General features: G+C 56.7%; 2 protein-coding genes across 4 annotated transcripts in view; one reads left to right on the top strand and one right to left on the bottom strand.

Moving 5' to 3' along the window:
• SEPTIN11 (septin 11) overlaps positions 1 to 17920 on the bottom strand; it is a 64116-nt gene that overhangs the window by 44202 nt on the left and 1994 nt on the right. For 2 of the 3 annotated variants that reach the window (XM_027456071.3, XM_072038025.1), the window contains exon 1: positions 10563 to 10721. The exons of the other annotated variant lie outside the window; for it this stretch is intronic. In XM_027456071.3, coding sequence (XP_027311872.1) covers positions 10563 to 10589 — 27 coding nt within the window. In that variant the 5' untranslated portion in view covers positions 10590 to 10721. Of the gene's footprint in view, positions 1 to 10562; positions 10722 to 17920 lie in introns of those variants that run through there. 3 annotated transcript variants of the gene reach the window in all.
• Positions 14912 to 17394, top strand: SOWAHB (sosondowah ankyrin repeat domain family member B). The gene has a single exon (XM_038178966.2). The coding sequence runs from the start codon at positions 15231 to 15233 to the stop codon at positions 17256 to 17258; it is 2028 nt and encodes a 675-aa protein (XP_038034894.2). The 5' UTR covers positions 14912 to 15230; the 3' UTR covers positions 17259 to 17394.

The raw sequence follows: 17920 nt of genomic DNA, 5'->3' as shown, positions 1-17920 counted from the left end.
GGCACAGCTCTCCTTCTGTAGCTCTCCACACTCTGGAAGTCCGCTGGAAGTCCCCTTAAAGTCACTTACGTAAGGCTGCATGCAGTTCCAAGCCTTTGATCAAATTACGGGGACTTCCACCCCTAAAGAAGAGGAAGTGTACTTTCCAGCTCACTGGATGTTTTCCCATACCTCTTGCCATCAGTCAGGTGGGTTTTTTCCCCTCCCACACAACAGCTCCAGAAAGAGCCTCGCTACAGGGATCTTTTCTCCAGCTCTGTCCCAGCATGTTCCCTCGCAGAGCTGTGTTCACAGCCCTGCTGATCGAGCCAGATCACAGATCACAGCCCCACAGCATCTGAGCATTACGGGCACTGCATCCTGCCCCCTAGGAAGCCACACACAGGAGCGACACTCAGCTTGGAAAGCAGCAGGGGAGGATGCCCGCGTGCCAGGTGGAGGCACAAGCTCCAGCGAGCACCCCAAGGCTGCTGACAGCACCAGCCAGCTGGCTCTGTGCAGCCCCTGGGAGGGGTAGTGCTCTCTGCTGAGCACGCCAGCTGTGGACCTGGCTTATTTTGCCAAAAACTCAGGGGGTGGCTACAAAGACAGCTCCCTTCTGCGCCCCCAAACCCTGCTGGCTGTTGGCACCTCATTGTGCTTCCCAGAACCACGGCTCTGCTGGGAAAAGGACCCTGTGAACCTGTTCTGCTTATCAGAAGGCCAAGGCGACCCCGTGCGTTAGGACCGACACTTATTTAAAAGATGACATTTTGTGGGAACACAGGGTCTTGAACCAGAGGACAGTGGCCTCGCGCTGGGGCTGGTCACTGACCCTTGTGTGAGCACGCAGACGGCCCCACTGCTCCAGCAGCCAGCTCCCGGCACCACAGAGCTCCCGCAGCCCTTGGGTTGGCCCGGAGTGGGCAATTCCTCCAGCTGACAGCTCCAGAACTGCTGGGCGCCCGCCCCTGGGGAATCTCCCAGGGAATTCAGAGCAGTTTCTGCTCGGGAGGTTCCCACAGCCGAGCTCCACCACCCAGGACAAGGCTGACAGAGAGGATTTCACCCTCCTGCTCGGAGGCCACCCCCCTTTGTCGGCGCAGCACAGAGCGGTGCCATGCTCTGGCACTGCAGACAAGCCCCCTGCAGGAGGCGGCCACCCCAGCTGCCCGGGTGTCTGGAGCAGGCGACACCGACTGGCAGCAGCAAGTCGCCTTGTGGCCTCCTCTAATTACTGCCTAAGAGACGACGATTTTCTGAGCTGCACAAAGCTGCGTGAAGAACCAGAGCGTCCAGCAAAGGGGCTCCTATCATCTCTGCTGCTCCCTGGGAGCAAGGATGCGCTTTGTTATTAAAGCCGATATGAGGGGAAAGCACCCGACTTCAATGGTGCGCTCAGCCCCGCCACGGAGCAAACAACCCCCAATTAGTGGCAGGCAGGCGCTGCCCCTGCCCTGCGCCTTGCCCAAGGCCTCCCAGCCGCATACCAGGGCTCCCCGAGGCCTCTGTGAGCTGGACCTTTGGCCACCTGGCTCCTGCTCTGCCTGCGCTGTCGCGACAGTTTAATTAAAAGCAGGAGGCTCCAGAGCTGGAAACCGGCAGGCGAGCGCTGCTGGTTCACATCTGGCTCTCGAGCACGGTGCCGAGGCAAGGCTGCAGCTTCTGCAGCCACAGGAAAGGCGCCCAGCGCCTCGCTGCAAGCCAGAGAGCAGCTCTGAGGTGGTACCAGATGCCTCGGAGCTGTGCTGTGAAGGAACCTGGCACTCGCTCAGGCAGCCCGAGTACTTGAAGTGAGTGAATCGCCTTCCCAAGCGGCACAGGGATTGCAAGGGCTGCCTGGGAAGAGCCTGCAGCTCAAGATCTCTCCCTGTGCTGCTTCCCACAGCTTGTTTGATGCATGAGGAACGCTTCCAGTCACTACACTTCCAGTGCCTACAGCCCAGCGCTGCTGCACAGCCGGGACAGCCTTCAGGAGCTAAGTGCAATGCTTGCATGCATCGCCCCGAGCTAACCCAATGCTGTTTGTCCTGCAGCACTCTCGCTGCTCGTAAGACCCCTGGCAGAGCGTTGCGAGGCGCTGGCATTCCCCCGTGTGCTTGCTGGAATCGTGCTCTCCCCAACTCATAAATTATTCCACGCACAGGCTGCTGCAACTTCCATTAGCTGTCAGTGCAGCCCTGCTAAAAGGTTACACTGGAGCCCGCACCCACCTCTGCAGATGAATTAACATTGGCCACTGTGATCTCCTCCACCTGCCCACCTCAGTTTGTGCTTCAAAAGAAGGCAGAAGTGGTCAGCTCCATACTTGTCATCTCTGCCCTCCTGTCAGGACTTGTGCTGTAACAACCAAGGGCTGCTTGTATCAGAGCAGTGTTAGAATATGTACTTATAATACTTTTTCCTTGATATACCCCAAACGAGAGGAAGTTGTGTCCAGCTGCTCACTCATTCCCCAGACAGTCAAGCTAAACACGTACCTGCTAGATTTCCAAGTCTCACAACCGTACAGAAACAGGCAATACATATTCCACTCCACCTCATTGAAATACGTTGCTCAAGGACAGCTTTTGGAAGGGGAGAACAGGATATTTTGTAGGGCTGTTGCTCAGAACGACAGCAATAATAAGCAGGAGGATTTGGCAAGGCCATGCATCTCCTGCAGTTACTTTATGCTGTAACTTTGTATCCCCACGTAACTCAAATATATCCCAAGACTTTATTTTCCTCTCAAAGGTGGGGGGAGCACAGGTCCCACAGCTCCTCACAGGCTGCCCGTTCTAGATCCCAGTTTTCAGGACAGATCTCCATTCCCTTTTCTTCCCCTAAGTCACGGGGACACACAGCTGGGCACGTTGGGTCTCCCCGTTCGGCTGCGAGCTGCTCAGCTCGGCCGGCTAAGTGCCAGCACACAGCACGTAGCAGCCGAGCAGCCACAGAGGAGCAGGGGTGCTGCAGGGCGAGCAGCCCCCGCCACCCTGAGCTCTGCCTCGCTGCAGCAGGCAGGATTTGGAGAGCTGACAGAGCAGGTAAATCCAGTCACAACTCCACAGAGCCGAAGCTCAGGATTTGGGAAGACAAACATGCCCTAAGGCAAACGCAGCCTGCTCCCAGCGAGCGTTTCCTGCGGAAGGCTGGGCAGGAGCAGTTCACACGAAGGAGCTCCCTGCTCCGACACGCTCAGCGACTCCAAGTGCCCGAGAGCTGCCTGTCCCAAAACGGGGGCACAGCTCCCATGCGCAGCCATGCCACACTTTGCATGGGTTGCTTATGCCCCAGCGCAGAGCAGCTGGGGTCTGACAGGTAAATAGCAGCCCTGGGGATTTGGCAAGACTTCAGAGGGGCAGACTAACGCCCAGCTCTTTCTGCTGTCCTCTCAATACTGTCCAGGAGAAGAGCTGGGTTTGTACTTGTAGCTCCTGGGCTCCCACCCTGTTTAGGCATGCCATGCAAGCCTGGCCCTGTGGCAGGCCCCAGGAGAGGCAGCAAAGCACCCTTCCATGGGTGGGTGTGTGATGCTCACACCTCCTTGGGCCGCCCAGTACCCCCAGAGGTGCAAAATGGAGCAGAAATCTTGAGAGTAGGCTTCCAGTCATCCTACTCACACAAAATGCAGAAGGACAGCAGCCATCCGCCCTCCTACCTGCCAAGCGCCACTGAACCCAGGACTCTGGGCCACGGCCCTGCTGTACAAGTCACCAGGTTGCTTGGTTAGGCTGTACAAAATACTGCTTTCCTTAGGTCACATCCCATGGAAAAACTGCTCTTCTGAGCTCCGCTTGGCGAGGCCAAGGCCTTGAATAACAGACAGTAGTCACGCACCAGGCTACGGTTTCAAATAATGTTTTTGTTTAAGCAACAAAACCAAAACACCTCCAGCTTTGATGCTTAAACGGTTCTAGCCTGCAACACAGAAACTCACCGTGTCTGAGGAATGCTCTGTGTGAAAACTGCCCTCTGCTGCATTTACATAAACCCATAAAAAGAAGGTCAGTGGAGTTACTCATATTGCTCACTTTTAATCCCCTCTTCCTTATTGAAATTAGTTGTTAAATCTCCCCGAAAACATAACTTGCATATTACCTCATTTGAATAGTTGTTTTCTTGAAAGCGCTTTTAATTAAAAGCATTTAGTCTGGTAATGCCTCCGTGCCACAAGATCTCACTAGATTTGGTGCTAGGTTTATGAAGCAGCTGTGCTATTAATCCATTCATCATAGCTATGCACCTTAAAAAAAAAGGAGGAAGGGAATTATCATCTGCCTTACACATGGAGAAAACAAGGGCACAGCAAACTGAAGTCCTTTGCCCAAGACTGCCCCGCAAATCAGGGGCCAAAGCACTTGCAGCGTGCCAGCCACACAAGCCCTAATCCCCAGTGCCTCTTGTAATTAAGGATCTAATGATGAATAGCTGCATAACTCCACATGCAGAACAGCGCGGGTGATTTCCAGCAGGATGAATATTCAACTACCTGGAAACACAAAACCCAAGGCCCCCTTACACTACTACTTTCTGGCAATTACATACCAGAACCCGAGATAAGTTATTCCTTCTTTGTCCCAGCTACCACCAGCCGGGCATCCCAGAAGGCAGCACACTTCCACAGGTTTGATTTCAGCTCCCAGCCCTGTCTTCTTTGTGATTCGGGGCATCAGGAAGGCTTTACTGCTGCCCTACTGAAGAGCTGAGACTTACAGGCGGGTTTTCCCCAAGTGTCATGCAGTTCTGAAGCCCTGATGACTAACCAACCTCTGAGGGCAGATTTGAGGGGGCAGCAGGAGAACGAACCACAAATTAGGTCAAATGCTCCTGGAAAACGCCAATTACTTTATATAGAGCAGATTGCACTCACATGTCACTTAATCTCAGCTTGCTGTTGTCAGATATTAGCTGAAACTCCGTGCTTTGCTTCAGCTGCCATATTAGAGTGCCACGTATCCAATATTAATGAGAGAGATGAAACAGAATGAGACTAGGTTGGCATTTTCCAAGATAAAAGAGACTTTGTGACAGGAAAGCGTTCCTTTAAAAGCAATAAGGATTTTTCTTGGCTTGGATACTGCATAAAATATACAGGAAGTGAAAAATCATTTTCAAAAGTAATTAAGAATCCTAATCTCTGATTCTGTAAACTAACACAAGAGTATTCGTTGACTCATTGTTTCTTATGTTAAAAATAAGAAAAACAGCAAGTAGACTGACTTGGCCACAGCCAGGGATAAGTTTGCCACTTTAGAGATAAGTTGCTGACAGGGGATTTGAGAAGTGACTTGGTTTTTAAGAGTCTACATCCTCGTGCTTGCACAAAGGAGAAAAACAAAACAAAATAGAGCTCAGAGCTCAAATCTCTGAGACTGACCAGGACAGAAGAGACACGGTGAGACCTACCACTGCTTAAGCTGGGTGTGAAACAAATCTGGGGAAAAGAAAGAAGAAACAAATGAACGTGGTGGGTAGGAGGTGTGATTTGCTACCAGAACAAGCCACTAGAGGATCTGGCAAAATCCCTGCTCCTCTTGGGGGCTTGACACAGGTTTGAAGATGGTGCAGACTCAGTTCCAGACAGCTGTGTTAAGCCTTGATCACTGCTGGTTTTTACAGCATGGCAACATACCTGCTCACAGCATGGCAACTCATCTTTTAGCCACAGAGGCTGCAATAAGTGAGAATTGTTTCCAGTGACTTAATTCAGCAATTTCTGGAAAAAAATAAATCAGTCTTGACAACATCTCAAGTTATGAGCAAAACAAAACCAGAAGAGGCCACTGAAATCTCATCAGTCGTGCTGTTTTTAAGTACACTCATTGCACAGACATACATGAGATTTACTTCTACTGATTAACACAAGAGGAGACGATGATGAACAGAGAAGCCTTCAGTCAAATGTAGAAGCAAGAGAAGGACGAGTAGCTACATTAATACACAACCTCCCGATTTGTAATTCTGTACATTTGCTGCACAGCTCGGGAGGATGCGGGGTGATGCACACCGTTAAGGACACGTGCCAAGAACCAGCGTCAATAATAACCAGACACCCTCACCTTTCCAGGCTGCAGATTCCTTATTTCCAAGCCAGGCTGCTGCCTGCTGGATTTTGTCCTGGAAAACATCAAGCCAGGGCTGTCACCCTGGCATTCTCCACTCATCTGAAAGCTGCCAGAAGCTCCCGGGCTGACTCAGAGTGGAGGAGATGGGTTTTCATAGGGGTTAAAGGAGATGATTTGCATGCCTTGAAACACGAAGATTTGGCTGCGGCTACAGACGGGACCCTCTAGCTGAAAGCACAGAAGCAGGCTTGCAGTTTGACCTCGGGGGCAGCCTGGGCTCTCGCACTTCACTGCAAATCGCTCGCTGTGCTTCCTCGTGGGAGAGGGAAATGCAGCTTGCACCATCACTGGGCAAGCCAAGCGAGCCCTCCACCAAGCCCAGGCCTCTCCCCGCACCTCAGCCTGTGCTCACAGACAGAACAGAGGCTGCCACCAGCTTCACTCAGGCCGTGCTAACGTGCTCAGGTGAAGCATTCGGCACGCCCGCTGCATTTAACACGCGGCTGGCAAACAGAGATAGAGTCCCTCACGTACAAAGGGCGACCCGATTAGGGCTGCACCCCACTCACCCCGGCACAGCACCAGATCCGAGATGGCCCCAAACAGGGGAGTCCTGCAACTCACCCACAAAGGTGCCCCTCAGGGTTACAAGCGCTGTTTCTCCCCTTCCACTGCTACCACACCAGAGAGGTTACTGCAGTTTCTGGCTGAAATCAATGAGATGCATGCAGATCTCCAGAAACAATTCTCTTTACAGCTACCGCTGTTCATGAAGCAATCAGTTTGCAGGAGCTGCTGGCAAAACCAAAACCTTCCTAAAATGAGCCTTTTCGGGTTAGCCTGTGGCAAGTATTCACGACCAGATCTGCTAGGAGATAACCTGCAATTAGGGCATTTCAATAAGCTAGACCCCATTTGAAAATAAAACTCAAATGCAGAAATGGTAGCAGAAGATTCACTTTATAATAAAAAGATCTAAAGCAGCCATAAGCTGACATTAAAGTACAAAAAAAAAAAGCAGGTGATGGCTCCACTCACCAGAGGCCAAGTGGGCCTTGCCTGCTCTTGTGTTAAGTCCCACCGGCCTGACCTGTGGGTGCAGATGGCAACTCCTGGCCCACCCACCTCCGTACCAGAGCACGGATGAAGGTGCCCAGACAACCAAGCAGCCAAGGGACAGCAGCTCTCATGGCTTCCTGCTGAGCACAACACACAGCAGCACCCAAACTAGCACTTACAGGGAAGGAGGAGGGCCATGTGGAGCTGTAGTTGGTTACCGCTGTTCTTCACTGAGACAGTGAGACCCCAACTTGATTCTCTTTTTTTTTTTTTGCCTCCGATCTGGAGCACTCTCCAGCAGTATCAGCGCTGACTGCTAACAGCGCCGTGACGTTTGTCGGAGCCATCATCACGCACCACTTACTGCAGCAGGCGGGAGAGCTGCTCACAGAGCTGGAAACGAATGGAGCTGGATGGCGTGCCTAAAAAAAGCTCGAGGAACTGCTGCGTTTTTGGTTTGTTTGTTTTTCAATCACCTGGTGGGGCCAACCGTTCTGAGCTCAGGCTGCTCCACTGCCTTTTCCTGCAAGAGCTGCTGCAGCCTGGAGCCAACAGCGAGATCAGACAAGGCAGAAGCACTCGCAAAGCCAGCAGAAGACCCCCTTGTCCTTTGCATCTCTCCTACAAGGTGAGCCACAAGCTGCTTAATCACTGTTTCAGGGCCTTATTCAAGCACTAAAATTGATTCCCCATGATCCCATCTACCCAAAAGAAGGATTTTCTGAGGATCTCCATCAGGCCCTGCCTCCAGGTCAGCTCAAGTTGTGCTGGAAGAGCTGGAGGCCCCGAGCTCATTGTGGGCTGGCCACAGCCTGCCCAAAATCTGCGGCTGTGTTAAAAACAAGGCGAGGAGGAGCCAGGTTCCCACCATTGTTAACATCAACAGGAGTGACACAAACAGTCTGAACGCATTTCCTACCACAGACAAGGCACCGAGGTGAATAAAGGAAACGAAGGGTTCACAAACTACACACAATTTTGGGGGGTGCTGCTAGATCTGCTGTTCAGAGGGAGCCAAAAAAACGCCGATTCCTCAGCTCCGCTAGCCCCGCTCTACCTTCTTTCCTCTCTTCTCCTCCCTCCCCTCCATGGAAACTGGCAGTCTCTCATTCTGAAGTATTTTTAAAACAGAGTGAAGAATACACTGTGCTGGTCTTGTCTCTCAGATAGCATATTTCGAGGCCCCCGTGTAAGAGTCAGCGTTCCAGCTTCATTTTCCATCAATTGCTGTTTGACTGGCGGGGGGAGGAGGCGTAGTATCTGCGTGTGCATGCTCGTGTTGCCTTTAACTAGGCCAAGCTGTGATCCTGTAGCCATTTAGGATAAACAAATAAAGAGCAGGGTAGGGAAACCAGAGCCCCCTTCCATGCTCTGACCTCCTGAGGCACCACCCAGCGCTGGTCAAGGTGCTGGGGATGAGCCCAGCGGGAGCTGGGATCCTCGTCCAGGGCACTGCGAGCCTCCAGGCTGCAAGTGGCTTATCTCGGAGCCCAGGCACCGTCCCCATGCTTCCACCCAGACGCATGGTTAAGCACATGCATGGCTTTCATCAGCTGCGAGGTCCCATGGCAGCTCCCAGCACCAGCACTGCGAAAGCTTTGCTTATGCATGCCTTTGCATTTACATGCTGAGATCAGCCTCCATTAAGTCAAATGAAATTACAGGCAGTGCCTTACACATGTGCCTTCCCATCTGCGGGATCGGGGCCTTAAAATGAAAGCCACCCATCCTACCAAAACACGCCCTGCTCGGCTACAATTAAACACAGACACTTCAGAGCAGCTCGCTGAGGTTCGTTTTTTATGCATGCTTTTCCAATTAGCATAATGTTGTATCCTGCCAGGACGTAAAAGGTTGTGACTCAGGAATGTTATCTTGGTTTTTAGAAATCAAACTCGCTCACTCCTAGCTTCATTCCTTCCCTTAATTCTCCCCCCCTCGCTCCTGCCAGTGACACATGCCGCTCAGCACCCATACAAGACGTGGTGATCAGGCTGAGAGACGCACTCACCACTTTTGCCTCGCTCTCCCGTGTAATTAACTGTTTCCTCGGGTCCCCTGCCACCTCCCCAGCAGCAGAGGGGATTAGATACGGTAAAGGAGACGATATGCTCAGCACCTACCGAACGCCAGCCTGCTGTCCTTTATTTTGCTGTTATCCCAGGTCAAACAACTCTCTGAGAAGTACCCATTTGGTGCCTGGTCTGCCCACGGCAGAGTCCCCTCGCCCTCCCCTGTCCCACACACACACTTCCCACCCTCAGGGATGCTTTATGCTGGCCGGACTCAACAGCACATGGTCTGAATTTAGCTGAACCACTACACAAGTCCCTGCAGATGCTGCCCCAGGATCGTGAGGGGACTGCCGTTTAGCAAAGCCAGGAGAGGCTCAGTGTAATACAACGAAGGAAGAAAAGCGGCGCGCACACGAACAAACAGCAAGCACGTCTTGCAATAAACTGGCAATAAACCACTCCCAAGCCCATTCACACGCTGAGGTCGCTACTCCACACAAAGCAGAAGGGCTCCGCTTCGCAGTACCCTTCAGCCTGCCCTAAGCAGCAGCCGAAGCAGGGATTTCCAGGCATCTTTTTCTACTGAAACACAAACTTCAGCTTCCAAGTGCATTTCGGAGCTGGCAATCAAGGGATCATTTCAGACGCAGCTTTAGAAGCAGCTGGGATGATTTGTAGGCATTCTGCTCACAAACATCAGCTCTCATTTCACCTCGTAGCCTAACTTCCCCACCTACAGCCTCACCATCACCACCACCCTCACGCGCTCCCCGTGCCACATCAGAGGAGCCCCATAGCCGGGCAGCCCCACAAGCACATCATCAGCCCTACAAGAACCCGTCTGGTCCCGGTCCCACCTTGAAGGCAGACCATTTGCTCTGCCAGGAGCCACAGTCGAGTCCGCGGCTCGGGGACAACCTCTGCTTTACTCCCAAGCGCTGGGAAAGTTGCAGGCGAGCCGCTCCGCTCTGTCTCCCTCCCCCGGCCGCCGAGGCGCAGCTCGCCCCGGAGCTCCCTCCACGTTTCTGCAGCCGGGTGCAGGACGCAGACTTTCCCCCACCCGCAGCAGCATCTGGTAGCTTCTGCGTGTGTATGGAGAGGGTCTTCTATTTTTTTTTCCCCCTCTCTGCAAAGGGGAAACCCTTTGTCCCTCTCGGCAGGGATGTAAAACAGCGAGCCTCCCCTTCACTCCCAGCCGCGCCGGAGGACGCGAGCCACGCGTGTCCCCGCAGCCCCCATACCGGGGGGTCCCCGAGCCCCCTCTCCCCCTTTCCCCTTTTCCCGGGGAGCCCCCGAGCGCAGCCCCGCCGGGAGCAGCCCGGGACCCCGCAGCCCCAAAGAGCCGCGGCCCCAAAAAGTTGGGCGCCGGGCGCGGGGCAGGGGCGCAGGCGGGGAGAGGGGACCCCGCGGCGAGCCCGCCCGGCCCCCCCCACACCCCAAAACCCCGTCCCGCACCCACCGCCGGTCTGCCCACGGCCACGGCCATCGCTGCGCTCCCCGGCCCTCCTCCTGGCTGCCTGCTAGGGCTGCAACATGGCCACCCGGCGGGGAGGGCCCATGCGCAATGCGAAGGGGCCGGGCGGCGAGGCGGGCCCCCCCCGGCCCTCCCCCGGGGCCGGCCGCTGCCACCCCCCGAGGGGCTGCGGCCACCCCCGGGTAGGGGATCCCGGCCCCTTCGCCCCCTTTTTCCTAACCCCAGCGCGGCGGGGAGGCGCTGGAGGCAGAGCCCCCCATGCTCCGGGGACCCCCGCCAGGAGGTGGCCGAGCAGGGGACCGCCCGGGTGCCCCCGCTGCCCCCCGGGGTAGGGGCCGGGACGCTGCTGGAGGTGGTTTTGCCAAGGCACGAAACCCCAAAAGGCAGAAGCCTGATTCTCTGTGCACGCAAAGGGTGTTACAGCCCTACCCGCTGAAGGGAGCATCCGAAGAGCTGAGGCAAAAAGACAAAAGGATAAAAGCTGAAAGCAGCTCCCGCGAGTAGACCAGCAGCCAGCAAACGGGCCCTGGTATTCGTGCAGCCTCTAACCTAAAGGCTTTGCCTTGGCACTCCAAAAGTCATCCCCGGACTGCCACAAAGAAGCACAAGGCTGTTTGCAGAGGCTATGGAGTCCAAGAGTTCCCATCCCTCAGCTCTTCTGACCATGTTTTGAAGGATGCAGAGAAGTGATCGTCCCCCTGTACTCGGCTCTGGTGAGGCCGCACCTCGAGTACTGTGTTCAGTTTTGGGCCCCTCACTACAAGAAGGACATCGAGGTGCTTGAGCGGGTCCAGAGAAGGGCGACGAAGCTGGTGAGGGGCCTGGAGAACAAGTCCTATGAGGAGCGGCTGAGGGAGCTGGGCTTGTTCAGCCTGGAGAAGAGGAGGCTCAGGGGCGACCTTATCGCTCTCTACAGATACCTTAAAGGAGGCGGTAGCGAGGTGGGGGTTGGCCTGTTCTCCCATGTGCCTGGTGACAGGACGAGGAGGAATGGGCTTAAGTTGCACCAGGGGAGGTTTAGGTTGGATCTTAGGAAGAACTTCTTTACTGAAAGGGTTGTGAGGCACTGGAACGGGCTGCCCAGGGAAGTGGACCCTGGAGGTCTTTAAAAGACGTTTAGATGTAGAGCTTAGGGATATGGTTTAGTGGAGGACTGGTCAGTGTTAGGGCAGAGGTTGGACTCGGTGATCTTGGAGGTCTCTTCCAGCCTAGATGATGCTGTGGTATCTGAGCCTGGTCGTGCTGCCTCAAACTGCCCAGCAAAGGAAGGGGGTGCAGCACCACCACCCAGCTCCTCTCCCTCCTTCCCAGAGGGGGTCTGAGGATCTGCACCTGGGCACAGGCGTGCAGCCTCCGTTAGCAAACCTGCTGCACAAAAAGCTGGTGGGCTTTCTCCCAGTAACATGGGTGTGGGGAGCACAGCTGAATAACATTTATCCAGCTCATTTTAAGGAGGCTGCTCTGTTCATCTCATCATCTCACTCTTGTAGCAAGTTCCTCCTCCTGCATGCCAGGCTCCAGGAGAGGCACTGAGCACACCTGTGCTGGGACCAGTGCAGCCTCTAGTGGAAACCTGGTGGTGATTTCCAAAGAGCTGCCCTGGTTGCACCTGTGAGTGAGGTGCACAGCTTCCCCTCCTGTGAGTCAGTGGCTGGCACAACACTCCTCCATCAGCACCACGTAACTAACACAGAGATCTCCGCGTGTGCAGAAAGCCCTGATGTGGCTCACCACCGAGGCCGAGAGAGCTGTGGCCGAGTTTTCTTCCTGACACCTATGCATACAGACCTTCCTGAGCTGAATGAGTAGGAACTAAGCCCCATCAAGTCAAGGAAACATGCTGCAATCTCTCCAGATCTCTTCTAGCGCAGTTCCTCGCATTCCTCGTGTTCAACGGGAAGAAGCAGACCCTTCATTCCTACAAGCTTCATGGCTGCTGTTGACAAACGCGTCCCTGTGTGAAGGGAAATGCCAGCCTTTCATTCTAGAGACCCTGTGGGGACTGATTGAATTTTTCCGAAGCTCTTTTGCATCATTTTGCTGCGGCAGCATGTCATTGCTTTACTGACCTTTTATGTCAGCTGTGGGGCAATTTGTCAGATTACAGGGGATGAGAAAATACACAAGCAGACGCAGAGCTCAGGTTAACTTTCCTCCTGTTTAAAATCAACCGCAGGTACGTAGCTCCCTAACACCATCTCGTACAGCAGCAGGAGGCTGCAAGGCGGAGTGGTGAGCTTATAATTTTGAAATACTGCTTGAGCCTGCCCCCACTGTGTGATTAGCACCACTCACAGCTTACTCAAATGTCACCTGAAGAGACCTGTTGTGTCCAGAGCCCTCAAAGAGGGCAAGAACGGGGTAAATTCAGTCTTTCTGAAGACTGCTGCCCACAACCAAAAGTGAGCGATTTACAGACAGCAAACTGCCACAGGATAAGGGAGACAAGAGCCTCTTTAGACCTCTGAGTGTGAAGCAGACAAAGAGACTGCAGGTAGCAGAGCTGCACATCTTGCCGGCATGCAGCATTACACCCCCTTAATCCCCAAATGGGATTTGCAGCCGAGGCTGTAAGGGCAGAAACGTGCCCCAGCCTCTGAATCAACACGAGCTACTCACTCAACACTTTTTTGCAGGTGCCTCCCAAGGGTATCTGAGCTACCCGGGAAGCGCGGCGCTCCCAGCCAGGCGAGATGCGTTAGCGTAACCCACATCACTCGAACAAGCTCAGCGAGGTTTTTCCACCCATGCCAGCATTCAGCATCGGCCTCAGCCCCGCAGATACTCCAGCAGTCGCTTTGTGCTGCCTGAGCGTGTTCCTCTGCCTTCAAGAACACGGCTTGCAGGGCAAGAGCTGGCATTTCTCAAGAGAAAAACCTTCCAGTTCGCAGTCAGTGCCGGGCTTATGGTAAGTGAGGTAATACTTCCCAGTGGCGCTTAAGTGCAAATGCAATACCAGGGAAAGCTGTAAAATGCCTCCTGCTTACATCTGAGTTCATCAAACCCAAACAGCATTTTCATAGTAATGCTGTTGTTTGCCACTGTTATTTACTTGGATTTTTTATCTCCACAATCTCTCCTCCTCTCTTGTTTGTGATCACAATTATATCATTATGCTCCACGCACTGCATCCCAACCGCTTCCGCTGAGGGTGTGCTGCCATCAAACACAGAGCTGTGAATGCAATTTAGAGCTCAGGAGGAGGAGAAAGGTGTTTATGCCTTGCAAAGTTGTACTAAAGGCATGTGCAGGATGTTAAAATATTAACTTTTCAGATATGGCATCCCCCTTCTCCTCAGACGAACGCTTCCGATGGGGTGTAACCACACTCTCCTGCTCCACACCGCAGTAAAAACCCAAAGCAAGATGTGGTGTAGCATAAAAGTGCAGTTCCTCTTGCTGCTGCCACCTAAGCAACCCACAGCTTGGCACGCTGCATGACTCTCCTGATACACTGCCGAAACTGTAACTTCTGCCCTGGAAACTTAAAAGTTTCTTTTGGGGCTACCCCCACCATTCCAGAGGTTACATTTTAGCAGTCCTGCAACTCCACAGTGTAATTTATCATGCAAACCAGCGTAGTAATGTACTGTGGCAGAAACTAATCGTCCACAATCAGCACCTCCAAAGCGCAGACCTGTGCAGCTTATTTTCTGGAGGGCAAAACCACCGCACACATCCGCTCTCGCAACCTCAAATATTATCCTAAGGTTTAGCGTTACCAAAGCACAGCTCGCAAGCCCACGCACAACATCTACTGCAATCTCTGCCTCAGGTTTGTGAAGGTTGCGTGCATGCTTCTGGGTTTGCAGTGGCTGTCCAGAGGACAGGCAGCTAAAAATATTTCTGGTCACCTGAGAGCCTGCCGTAGACTTCTGGAGCGTGACTGAGGGCCTGACCCAGGCTTCTTTAAAGCCAGAGAGTCTGTACTGAGCTCAGTCCCTCTGTGCCTCTATTCCTTGATTGCAAGACAGAAAGCAAATAAATAAATAAATAAATAAATAAAACACAGAAAAAAACTCTCTCGCATGCTTTCCTCCCGCTGTCTGTGCCCCAAACTCCTTGGGACGTGGCTGGAGCTTGCCTGGTGCATATGGGGCACTGACCTTATCTGTGCTCCTCAGCTGTGATGTACACACGAGCGGTGATAGCATTAGAGACACAACCAAAACCAGATCCCTGGGTCCTGCCTGACCTCCCTCAGTGAACGTGGAGATGATACGAGACGCAACCTGACTTGAGACACTCGTGGGGCTTGTGTGCAGCTGCCATACAGGGGCACGATGCCCGGCAGGTGTGACAGCAGCCACCCTGACTCCCAGCACATCCCGTCCATCCCCATTCACTGCCAGCTCTCACGAGCCACAGAGTCCCCCAAGGGGTGCAAGGTCCTCTGGCGGTGTCAGAGAGGCTCCCAGGGGGCTCTGAGGAGGGCAGGGGACGGAGACCACCCCCAGCTCAGCACCGAGACGGTTTTTCACTGAGCGCGGCCGGCTCAGTGCCCGGCTGCTCCTCTTCCTCGCCACCCCGGGCGAGGGCGATGGGGGCGGAGAGGCCCGGCGGGGCGGGAGGCGGGTTCCCCGGCCGGCCAGGGCTGCGGCAGCGGCAGCGCCCCGCCGAGCGGCGCCGAGCCCCGGGAGCCGAGCTGCGAGGATGGCTCGGGAGCTGAGCCAGGAGGCCGTGCTGGACTTCTTGTGGGGGGCCGGCGGGCGAGCCCCCAACGCGGCGCTGCTCCGCCACTTCCAGGCTTTCCTCCGCGACCCGGCGCTGACGGCCGAGCAGCGGGGCGAGCGCCGGGAGCGCTTCAAGCGCCTCGTCAACTCCGTGGCCACCGTGCGCCCCGCCGGCCCCGGCGCCTCCAAGGACATCGTCCTCCGCCGCAGGTACCGAGACCTCCTCGACGAGGAGCTGCCGCCGCCGGGGGAGCACCGGCCGCAGGAGGAGGAGGAACAGGAGGAGGAGGAGGAGGAGGAGAAGCAGCAGCGACCCCCGCCGCCCCCATGCCAGCCCGGCCCGTCGGGGAAGGCGCTGGAGAAGGGGCAGCACCCCCCGGGAGCCGTGTCGGGGGGCTGCGCCTCCCGGGGCCGCGGGGGGCTGTGCTGCGAGTGCCGCCGGGCGCTCCGCGATGCCGCCGCCCGGCCGCCCCCCTACCGGAGCCGCCCGCTGGCTTTGGGGTCGGGGACGCCGCTCTTCGTGTCCCCGCCGCCCTACCGGCCCCCGCAGCCGCCCCCCGCCGCTCCTGCCCGCTCCCCGGCCCTTCCCCGGGGGCTGCCGCCCTCTGGGGCAGCCCCCGCGGGGTCCCTGCCAGAGGCGGACCCCAAGGGACCGCCCCCTGCTCGGTCCCTGCCGCTGCCCCCTGGCCCCAGGCTGCCCCCATCCCAGTCCCCACCGCTGCCCGCTGCCCGCTTGCCCCCATCCAAGGCCCCGCCACCATCGGCAGGCTCAGGGGTACGACCCCCTGCCGGGCCACTCCAGCCCCTGCTGCTGTCCCCGAGCCCCAGGGTGCCACCCCCCAGCAGGCCACCCCAAGCCCGGACCCCGCAGCCACCCCGCCGGGAGCCACCCCTGTCGCAGTCCCCGCTGTGTCGCTCAGCTCCGGGGACGCTGCCCCTGTCCCAGTCCCAGTCCCTGCAGACGCTCACTGCTGAGCGCTCCCCATCCCAGACCCCACTGCTTTCCCCGTGCCCAGATGCGTTACCCTCCACCCGGCTGCCCCAGTCCCAGTCCAGGTCCCTGCAGCACCTCCCCACCAGGCTGTCCCCATCCCCACCGCAGCCGGAGGGGCCCAAGGTGCCACCCAATGGACCAGCACGGTCCCGAGCCCCGCTGCTGCACACCCCCAGCCTGCCCTCACCCCTCACCCCGCCACCACCAGCCAGCCCCACGGTGCTGCCCCCCTGCTCCCAATCCCCCCCGCTGACCCCTACGGGGCCACCACAAGCCCCTGAGAGCGGCCCCGCAGCCCCGCTGCCTGTCTTCAGGAGCATCAGGTGCCAGCTGGCGTTGCTGGAGGTGCAGGGCGTCCCCCCATCGCTGCAGGACGACAGAGGGGGGCTGCCCCGCAGCCTGCCCTCCAAGAGCTCCCCCGTGCACGTCCCAAACCGGGGGCTGGTGGTGCCGCTGGGGCAGCGGGAGCACGCCTGGCTCGTGGCGGTGTCGGCGGGGCGCTGGGCCCAGGTGCGGGGGCTGTTCCTGGAGGAGCCGGAGCTGGCCCTGCAGCGGGACTTCGTGACAGGCTTCACGGTGCTGCACTGGCTGGCCAAGCATGGGGACGGGACGGGCCTGCAGGAGCTGGCGGGAGCGGCGCGCCAGGCCGGGCTGTCCCTGGACGTGGACGTGAGGTCGGGCTGCGGCTACACTCCGCTGCACCTGGCCGCCATACACGGCCACCAGCTCGTCATCAAGGTGCTGGTGCTGCAGCTGGGGTGCCAGGTGCAGGTGAGGGATGGCAGCGGGCGCCGGCCCTGGGAGTATCTGGGTGGCAACACCTCCGGCGAGATCTGGCAGCTCCTGCAGGCGCCCCGGGGCACCATCATGTTCCCCACGCAGCCCCTGGCCCGCAGCGTGTCCTCCGTCAGCAAGGCCTCGCTGCCCGCCGGCAGGGCGACGCTGGCCGCCTGCCTGAAGCCGCAGCGCAGCCGCGGGGCAGCGTCCCACCGGGTCAGCAGCGAGAGTGACTGAGAAACAGCTCCCCGGCACCCCTGCCACTGGAGGCGCAGCCAGGGGAGGCCAGGTGGGCACAGGGAGCCGCGAAGCAGGCTGGTCCTCTGGAGGAATGTACTCTTAAATTATTGCAATGAAACGTTATCCGAGTCTCTCTGCTCTCCCTCCAATTTCTTGCTTTTCTACGAGTGAGAGGATGTGGCTCCTCGGCTGGAAACGCGTCTGAACCCGGGGAGGCAGCCCACGGGGCAGGCACCAGCTGCTGGGGGCACCGACAACCACCAGCGTTTGTGGGACTGTGGGTTTGGGGTCTCAGGCTCTGCTGTGATGCTCACAGCCTCCCAACCAGGTCAGAGTGTTCCAGGGACAGCTTGCTGCTAGTCCTGGGGCTTGCAAAACGCTTGCTTACGCCACTGAAATTCTGGGGAGTAGCTCTGGCTCCCTTTCTAACGCCGGCAGATTAAGGATGAGCCCCACCATTAAAAATGCGGTTGGTCTGGGTCTGGCCTCCCAGCAAGAGCCCTCACAGAGCGACTGTGGCAGAGGGCGGCAGCCAGAAAGCCGCGAGGGGAGGAGGGTGGTAACACACCCGCCCCGTTCCTCACCCTTCTCGCCCACCAGTCCCCGCAGAGAGGAATGCAGGGCAGCACCGCGGCCCCGCTCCTCCCCACGGCTGCCCC

Source organism: Anas platyrhynchos, chromosome 4 (assembly GCF_047663525.1).
Source record: "Anas platyrhynchos isolate ZD024472 breed Pekin duck chromosome 4, IASCAAS_PekinDuck_T2T, whole genome shotgun sequence".
NCBI classification, from domain to species: domain Eukaryota; kingdom Metazoa; phylum Chordata; class Aves; order Anseriformes; family Anatidae; genus Anas; species Anas platyrhynchos.
The sequence above is the reverse complement of the archived record's forward strand: the minus strand, read 5'-3'. Positions and strand labels throughout refer to the sequence as shown.